General features: G+C 37.5%; 3 protein-coding genes across 5 annotated transcripts; 1 reads left to right on the forward strand and 2 right to left on the reverse strand.

The window, feature by feature from the left end:
• The first annotated feature begins 1,363 nt into the window (after positions 1–1,363).
• On the forward strand, positions 1,364–3,703 carry LOC111480687 (protein trichome birefringence-like 36). The gene is made up of 5 exons (XM_023125894.1): positions 1,364–1,794; positions 2,119–2,290; positions 2,413–2,594; positions 2,947–3,105; positions 3,181–3,703. The coding sequence occupies exons 1-5, from the start codon at positions 1,469–1,471 to the stop codon at positions 3,476–3,478; spliced, it is 1,137 nt and encodes a 378-aa protein (XP_022981662.1). The 5' UTR covers positions 1,364–1,468; the 3' UTR covers positions 3,479–3,703.
• A 108-nt stretch (positions 3,704–3,811) lies between these two features.
• On the reverse strand, positions 3,812–5,519 carry LOC111483734 (germin-like protein subfamily 3 member 2). 2 transcript variants are annotated; one of them, XM_023130140.1, is made up of 3 exons: positions 5,459–5,519; positions 5,331–5,358; positions 3,812–4,855 (listed from the first exon to the last, which is right to left on the reverse strand). In XM_023130140.1, the coding sequence occupies exon 3, from the start codon at positions 4,630–4,632 to the stop codon at positions 3,997–3,999; it is 636 nt and encodes a 211-aa protein (XP_022985908.1). In that variant the 5' UTR covers positions 4,633–4,855; positions 5,331–5,358; positions 5,459–5,519; the 3' UTR covers positions 3,812–3,996. The 2 variants fall into 2 exon arrangements, with proteins under 2 accessions (XP_022985908.1, XP_022985833.1); XM_023130065.1 differs by lacking the exon at positions 5,459–5,519 and having other exon boundaries at positions 3,812–3,932; positions 3,974–4,855.
• On the reverse strand, positions 5,143–8,181 carry LOC111484969 (iron-sulfur assembly protein IscA-like 1, mitochondrial). Of its 2 annotated transcripts, XR_002718615.1 has the most exons (4): positions 7,900–8,181; positions 6,048–6,165; positions 5,459–5,689; positions 5,143–5,358 (listed from the first exon to the last, which is right to left on the reverse strand). XR_002718615.1 is itself a non-coding variant. In XM_023131685.1 (3 exons), exons 1-3 carry the CDS (start codon positions 8,150–8,152, stop codon positions 5,593–5,595), a joined length of 468 nt encoding a protein of 155 aa, XP_022987453.1. In that variant the 5' UTR covers positions 8,153–8,181; the 3' UTR covers positions 5,229–5,592. The 2 variants fall into 2 exon arrangements, 1 of the variants encoding a protein (XP_022987453.1); XM_023131685.1 differs by having other exon boundaries at positions 5,229–5,689.
• Positions 8,182–8,203: the final 22 nt, after the last annotated feature.

Raw genomic sequence — 8,203 nt, forward strand, 5'->3', positions numbered from 1 at the left:
TTTTTTTTTTTTTTTTTTTTTTTTTTTTTTTTTTTTTTTTTTTTTTTTTTTTTTTTTTTTTTGTAAGAAGTATTATTTTTTTTTGTCCGAGTTCGATAAATGTGGGATGGAGACTCGAACCTATTTAATAAATGACTTCAAGTTACGATTCACATGTTATTTAAGGATTATGGGCTTTTGCCCGTGTTAGAATGTGTTGAACAAGGGTATTTTGGTCTTTTTGTCTATGGTGAAAATTTGGCATCAAATTGAATTTTATGGACACCACGCTTAGAGTTAGTTTGTGTAAGAAATTATTCCCGTGTTATTTAAGAATTATGGGTTTTGCCCGGGTAAGAATGTGTTGGACAAGGGTATTTTGGTCTTTTTGTCTACGCTGAAGATTTGGCATCAACTGACTAGGTTAGACTTAGTATCTTATAAATTTGAAAATTATTGACTTAGGGTTGCATGTGTTGAACATGTTTAAGCTAATTTAATTTGAAATAGTTTCTATAACAGTCAAAGTCCACTGCTCCTATCGTTGTCAGCCTCACAGATTTAAAACGCATCTATTAGAAAAAAAATTTCACACCCTCGCAGTTTTCCTTTGCTCGTGGGGCAATCTTTTCGAACTCTCCCTTCGAGTCGAGCCAAATTTAATTTTGGGTGTGTTAGTATTTATGAATTAGTGGTTCATGTAACCAAACGTCCCTAATTCTCGACCTAGAGCTGTATTAAATTGCTTATATGTATACTTATACATTCATGTATGTAACAAAAGGGGTTCTTATTTGTACAAATGGTACTTCGAACTTGGAACGAGCATGAAGAAATTAACGGCTTCTTTATCTTTTGAGTTATTATGCCGGATCGATCGTTCAAGACCTTTGGTCTCTATCCGAACCCGATGAAAAAAATGGGATCACTTCTTATGGACTCGTTGAGAATGATTCTGATCTAGTTCATGGCCTACTAGAAGTAGAAGGCGCTCTGTTGGGATTGGGATCCTCACGGACAGAAAAAGATTGCAGTCGATTTGATAATGATCGAGTGACATTGCTTCTTCGGCCTGAAACCAGGAATCCCTTAGATATGATACAAAATGGATCTTGTTCTATCGTTGATCAGAGATTTCTCTATAAACAATACGAATCGAAGTTTGAAGAAGGGGAAGGAGGAGTCCTCGACCCGCAATTATGTAGAGAAATCCAAATTTGCGTAAAAATAGTTTAGACACTTTTAACCTTCTTTTAGATGTAACCTTATCTTAGTAATTTAGCCCTATTTTAGTAAATTGTCAAACCTTTTGGGCAAAAAGAAAAAGAAAAAGTGGGCATAGGGCGAGGGACAATAAAGAAGAAAAAAGAAGCTTAGAATTGCCCCACCTCCGCCAGTCATGCATTAAAGGAAAGCTTTGATCATCAACAAAAATGCAAATGCTCTCACACTCATTTGCTTCACTGCAGAAACCTTCTTCGCCTCTCCAATGGCAGAATCGAACCTTCAATTTCTCCTCTTCATCTTCTTCATCTTTCTCTGTTTTTACCATGGAAACTCATCGCCATTTGGTTCAGAGGACGATGAGTCCTGGCTGAGCGAAGAAGACGACGAAGTTCACATTGTTCAGAGCGGCGGTGATTCTCAGAGGCGGTGCGATTTTTTCGAAGGAAAATGGATTTTCGATCAATCTTATCCGTTGTACGATTCATCTTGTCCGTATCTTAGTTCGGCCGTCACTTGTCAAAGAAATGGCCGGCCGGATTCTGACTACGAGAAGTGGAAATGGAAGCCGCACAGTTGCTCCATTCCCAGGTTCTTCATTTTAATCGAAAATAGTTAACGTTTCGGAAATGCATGTTTAGAAATTTAGTAGAAAGCACTTGATAACGAATTACTTCGGTTTAACACTCTCAGATAGTCTTTTTGAAGTGCTTCCGTTAAAAAGGAAGACATTACTACAAGTGTTTTATCACAATATACCAAGTTTCTTTTGAGTGTTTTCTTTATGATAATTTTGAATGATAATCGCTTTTAGGCAGGGAAAAGTACTGAGTGAGGTAGTGTAACAGTGAAGTTTTGAGGTTTATAATATGATTTGTAAGGTTTTGTTCCTATATCTTCACTCTGATGATACAGGTTTGATGCCTTGAATTTTCTCGGGAAAATGAGAAGGAAAAGGATAATGTTAGTGGGGGATTCTATAATGAGGAACCAGTGGGAATCTCTTGTTTGCTTAGTGCAAGGAGTTGTACCAACCGGTAGAAAAAGGGTGACTTATAATGGTCCTTCCATGGCTTTCCATGCTATGGTGAGTGATCTGAAATATGAATGAATTGATTTTTGCAGTTAGCTTTCTCTTTCCAACACTTGAAGTTCTGCAATCTCTGATTTGGGTATGAGAAACTGAAGCACTCTGATTTTCTTGAATAGGATTTTGAGACTTCAATTGAGTTTTCATGGGCTCCACTTCTGGTTGAACTGAACAAAGGAGCTGAAAACAAGAGAGTATTGCATTTAGATAGAATTGAAGAGAACGCCAAGTACTGGACAGGAGTTGATGTTCTTGTGTTTGATTCAGCTCACTGGTGGACTCACTCTCAACAATGGAGCTCGTAAGAAAATGAATACAAAGCCTTCACTTTTAGATCATATTAGCCTCTGTCGTTAACATTCTCTGATTATGACTCAAATCTATGATTCCCTATTATTTGCATTTGCTGATTGGAAGTCTGTCATATAATCAAAAACCGCTTCGATTTTGCGATGAAAAAGAAAACATGACCATTGTTTGGTCACTGAGGCTTCAAGCGAACTTCACGATTTCAGGTGTTTCAGAAAGTTGCTAATATCTTGTGGAAAAAGAAATATGTTAGAACTTGTATCAATATAGTTCAAGTGGTGCTGTGATTTAGGGACCTACTGTTCTGTTTTGTTTTGTTTTTGAGCTTCTATCACTGGTTTCAGATGGGATTACTACATGGAGGGCCAGAGTATGTACAAATACCTGAATCCAATGGTTGCCTATGAGAAGGGACTTACCACATGGGCCAAATGGGTAGATTTGAACTTGAACCCGGAAAAAACCCGAGTAATTTTTCGAAGCATGTCTCCCCGACATAACAGGTAAGAATTACATCCAATGTAAGTTTATGTAAATTTCGAAATTCATATTCAATCTGTTTCCTGTTATTTTACCAGAGACAATGGTTGGAAATGCTACAACCAAAGGCAGCCTCTAGCCTACTTCAGCCATCAGCACGTTCCGGGGCAGCTGCGCGTTCTTCAGGGAGTACTGAGAAGGATGAGATTCCCAGTATACCTTCAAGACATCACAGAAATGTCTGCACTTAGAAGGGATGGCCACCCATCCGTGTACCGGAACGGTTTGGGTCAAGAAGGGAAGCAGCACCAGGAAGGTCTATCCTCTGATTGTAGCCATTGGTGCCTCCCTGGTGTGCCTGACATTTGGAATGAGATGTTAAGTGCCTTACTCTAAGTTCAAATGGTTGCTGGGCTAGCTCAAAATGAAGTCATTAGAGCCACTCTTCTGCCAGCATAGGTTTGTCCATCTCTTGAGCTCGCTTCTTAGGTTTCTACAATGGTTAGCTACTGCTTAGTGTGTTGTATTACAAAACCGTGTCTCGATGCAGACGAAATATATTATCATCTAACTATGAAATGGCATTTATATAACCTTTCAAATTCTGGATATGATATAAAATATTTCTAAGTTATTCTCCCTAAGACAAGCCAAAGATTCAGGTTCGAACACTAGTTGACTAAGGAAAGGAAAATATGTTAGTCTTTGAGAAAAATGCACAAAATCTTGTAGAACAAGATAAATAAAAGCAAATCATTACCAAAGAGAACATAATTCCAAACTTTTGGATATAAATAATGTCGTTGATGCGAAGAAGACATCTCCGAGCTTCTTCGACGCTGTCGATTTATACTTATATTTGTATTATACTCGTGTATCTTTTAAGATGTAACCGAAACAACAACCTTAAAGCTCTAGCCTAATGAATGGGAAGCATGCCTCTTTTTCAGCTTTGCGAGCTCCTCGGGGCTCAACCCGAAAGCCTTCTCAAGTAGCTCTTCTTTGATCCCGGATCCGAAAACAGCAGCTGGAATTTTCATTAGTCCAGGATTTTGGCTGTCAAAACTCCCTATAATTGTTGCTGGAGTTTCTCCAACATTCAATTGGAAGTGAACTAAGCCTCTAGGAAACACCATGACCTCACCTTTCTCGATTACCTTCGCAAATATCCGGTTACTGGTATCCACAAACCCAGAATATATCCTTCCTTCAAGAACAACAGCAACTTCAGTAGCTCTAGGATGAAAATGCGGAACATTGACACCTCCAACGTCAAAATCCGCTCTAACCATAGACATTCCAAGTGTGTTAAGACCCGGGAACACGTTCGAATTAACAGCTATGGATGAAAAGCCAGATCCATTAATAAACTTTCCAGGGAACTTTATGCCAGAGAAAACGAAGTCTTCTACTTTGGCTAGGGAAGAGTTCTTGCACGGCGAATGAGTCCCGCTCGGCAAGCAGAAGTCGAATACCGGATCGGGATCCGATGCGAAGGTAAGAGATCCATGGAAGACGATGAGAAACAGAACCAACATTTTTGGAACCATGGTTTTGCAGAGACTTGTGAGCAACCACAGGGGACCAAATTGGCTAAAAACTAGTGGGTTTTGGTACAAATTTAATAGCTGTTTCTGTCTTATTTTTCAGAAGACTTTGCTTGGGAACAAAGAGAGTGGGTTAGCTAAGCCAAAATGATTGGTGGGTTGGTTGTTGTTTGCTTGCATTTGTTTTTGCTCCCCTTGAACTTAAAAGTCTAACTTTTGTTCATGACTTTCATTATGGTTTGGAAATTAAGAAAGCAATGAGGAATAGAAATAAAAAAAAATTAGTGTTACAATTATAAAAAGATGATTAACTATACTAAACCACTAATTAGCAAAATTGTAAAAGCTTAAAGAACAATTTTTAAATACTTGTGTTTTTCCTTTTCGATTTTAATTAAGAATTCATAAACAAAACAAGATAAGAAGAAAATTAGAAAGGAAAAAGCATAAATTTTGAAAAAATAGAAAAAAGGAAACAAAATAATTATAATGAGTTGCAAGAATGATGAGAATCACTGTCACCATAAATCTAATGCTTTTCTCGTGTTCTTCTCAAATTAAAATTTATTTATTTGTAATTTTTCCTTGGGAATAAAAAGATTTGAATCGATGACATAAATTTTAACCAATTATAAGGCAAGCAGGATGGTTATGGTAACCAAGTCCTATAACAAAAGAAAGTCGTGGGAGAATTTTATTACCTCAGAAGAACTCATTAGCCAGTGCAATCTACAGTAATTTACATGCAAGAGAAAAGGAAATAATTAGCAGAGTACAATGGCTAAATGGCTTTCTAAGAAATTAATTAGCCATAGATAAGTGTTCTTACAGCTGCTTTAAGTTCTTGTCATAGAACTCTCTAAGGTTTAGGGTTTGTAATTCCAGCAAAATACACAACAAATATGTAACTGTGTGAGTTTTGAGTTTTGAGTTTTTCTAACAGTGCTCATTGCTCCAACTGCCTCATTTTTTGTTGGCTTCTGCACTGCCTGTTGTCATAAAGGACTCCCCACAGCCACATTGACCTTTCGAATTTGGATTGATAAAGATAAACTCGGATCTACCAAGAAGAAAAAGAGAAAATAAGTTTCATTTGCCTACGAGATGATAATTTGTATCTTATCTAATGAGTTTCGAATGGACCGAATCTAATAAATTTTTAACTGTTCTGTGTAAAATAATAATAAAACACCTCCAGCACTATAGAAAATTGATTCAGGAGCATTCAGAATGGAGTTAGCTCACAGCTGATTAAGAACTTTTAGAATATGTTTGGATCTTGGAATAACAATGTAGCGTTTCTAGGAGCCATTAGATGTCAGTTTGATGTAATAACTAGCATGCAGGATATTTCCTCTACATATGGATGAAAATTGAGCTGAAAACATAAAATTGTCAGTAAGAGATTTCTCAAATACCTCAATTTGTCATCTACAAAGTCCATCTTTGTTCCTATTACGTGCATCAGCGCCTTCGGTTCAATCAATATCTTAACGTTTTGATCCTCAACCAGTTCATCAAACTTCCCTTTCTCATCTGAAATATTTGACAAATGAAAATGTTGATACGAAATAATGCAATATTGAAGTATTTCAACAGATAGAGATCATAACTAGAGTCCATTTATGCCAAAGGAAAGATAATGGTTGAATCCTATTTCTTGCAAAAGGGAAATGTTCATGATAATGTGATTATAAAACTGAGGTAATGCTGAGATAGAAAATTACCCAATCAGCCATAAAAAGCTGAATTGTGAATACTGTTAACTGAGAAGATAGCCATATTAAATAAACACAAACAATAGTAAGTCCCAGCCCACAGTGTATAAAATCTCAAACTTCTAACCTTACATGTAACTATTCTCTCCAAGTTGACCCTTAGAGGCTTGTTAACCCATTTATCTTCTAATTAAATAAAAACAACACTTTGGTCCAATAACATACTAATTAACTGTGAGATCCCACATCGGTTGGGGAGGAGAATAAAGCATTCTTTATAAGGGCGTGAAAACTTTGAGGAGAAGCCCGAAAGGACAATATCTACTAGCGGTAGGCTTAGGTCGTTACAATTGGTATCAGAGCCAAACACCAGACATTGTGCCAGCAACGAGGCTAAGCCTCAAAGGGGAGTGGACAAGAGATGTTATACTAGCAGGATGTTGAACCTCGAAGGGGGGTGGGGTCCCACATCGATTGGAGAAGGGAACAAGTATCAATGCTAGCAAGGATGTTGGACCCCGAAGGGAGGTGGATTGTGAGATCCCACATCGATCGAGGAAGAAAATGAAACATTCTTTATAAGGTGTGAAAACCTCTCCTAACAGATGCATTTTAAAATTTTTGAGGGGAAGCCAGAGACGGAAAGCCCAAAGAGGGCAATATCTGCTAGCGGTGGGTTTGAGTCATTACATTAACCATAGCAGGAAAGAGAGAGAAAGGTTCTCAAGTACAATTTAATCCATGTCCATTCCTGCTATGTTCTCGCAATAGCCAACCTACACCACAAAGTAAATGGTACTTGATGGAAACAAATGCTCACCATAAATTTGGGAGAAACCTACATTTAGTCTAGGATAGTAGTATATCAATAGTCCATTAATCCCTATGTCAAAAGTTTGTGAAGCAAATCGACGAATCCAAACTTCCTGTCTCGTAACACCATTAATTCATAACTATTCTATAAGATCCCGAATGATTTACAGACTGAAGTAGAAGTTAAATTAATTCTCCTCTCATACTTAGGACCCTGCATGAAAAATCATTTTTAGTCTATCAACTGATGCATTCAGTCATGTCAGTTTTATCTTTCAGATTTTCCGTTTGTTAAGGATAGCAAGAACTCAACGCTCATCTTCGAACAACTCACCAACCATACCCAGGCCCAATTCCGGTTAAACAATTACAGAATCATTTAACCTTCTAGTTTTCTGCATCTAATAATCATAATAAACCTTCTAGTTTTCTGCATCTAATAATCATAATAAATCCTCGGTTTTAAAATCATAATTCTTGGTGACTGGAGCTGGAAACCGTTAAAGGATAGAGAATTTTTCTTCTAAAGGACTCCAGTTCCGAAACTGTTAGGTTATGTCGCTCAAATAAACGAAATACCTAATTATCTCGAATCAAATTCAAACAGCAACATCTGATTCATAGAAAAGAGGATACATAATCGAAAATTTTCATCACATCCTAAAATTCAGATATAAAACGAGTAAAGTGAAATCGAAAACAATCAAGAAAAAGTTCAAATATATTAGGTATTACGAACCTGCGTAGTTGAGAGTATAGGATAAACCATTACAACCGCGCGCCTTGACGCCAAGGCGGAGGAATGGACGTTGGCGCTGTTGAAGAAGTTGTCGAATTCGAGCGGCGGCGGCCTCCGTCAGAGTAAGAATTTGGCGGCGAGCGGCTGGACCGACCTTCTGAGAAGCTGCGGCGAAAAAGGAAGACGAAGAAGCTGCCATTTCCCTCCACGATCCTATCAATTTTTTCCTCTCCAAATAGACGCAAAGGTTCATTTACTCGACAGCTTTCACCTTTTCTTGTTTTTTTTTTTTTTTTTTTTTTTT

Source organism: Cucurbita maxima, unplaced genomic scaffold (assembly GCF_002738345.1).
Source record: "Cucurbita maxima cultivar Rimu unplaced genomic scaffold, Cmax_1.0 Cma_Scf00001, whole genome shotgun sequence".
NCBI lineage: Eukaryota > Viridiplantae > Streptophyta > Magnoliopsida > Cucurbitales > Cucurbitaceae > Cucurbita > Cucurbita maxima.

Bases quoted from the DNA above. Each gene is read 5' to 3' on its own strand.
- LOC111483734 (XM_023130140.1), bottom strand. From the start codon at position 4,632: ATGGTTCCAAAAATGTTGGTTCTGTTTCTCATCGTCTTCCATGGATCT.
- LOC111484969 (XM_023131685.1), bottom strand. From the start codon at position 8,152: ATGAACCTTTGCGTCTATTTGGAGAGGAAAAAATTGATAGGATCGTGG. The intron at 6,166-7,899 runs GTTCGTAATACC...CAAATATTTCAG, and splicing joins CTATACTCTCAACTACGCAG to ATGAGAAAGGGAAGTTTGAT. The intron at 5,690-6,047 runs GTATTTGAGAAA...TCTTCTTGGTAG, and splicing joins TTTGTAGATGACAAATTGAG to ATCCGAGTTTATCTTTATCA.
- LOC111480687 (XM_023125894.1), top strand. From the start codon at position 1,469: ATGGCAGAATCGAACCTTCAATTTCTCCTCTTCATCTTCTTCATCTTT. The intron at 2,595-2,946 runs GTAAGAAAATGA...CACTGGTTTCAG, and splicing joins CACTCTCAACAATGGAGCTC to ATGGGATTACTACATGGAGG. The intron at 3,106-3,180 runs GTAAGAATTACA...TTATTTTACCAG, and splicing joins ATGTCTCCCCGACATAACAG to AGACAATGGTTGGAAATGCT.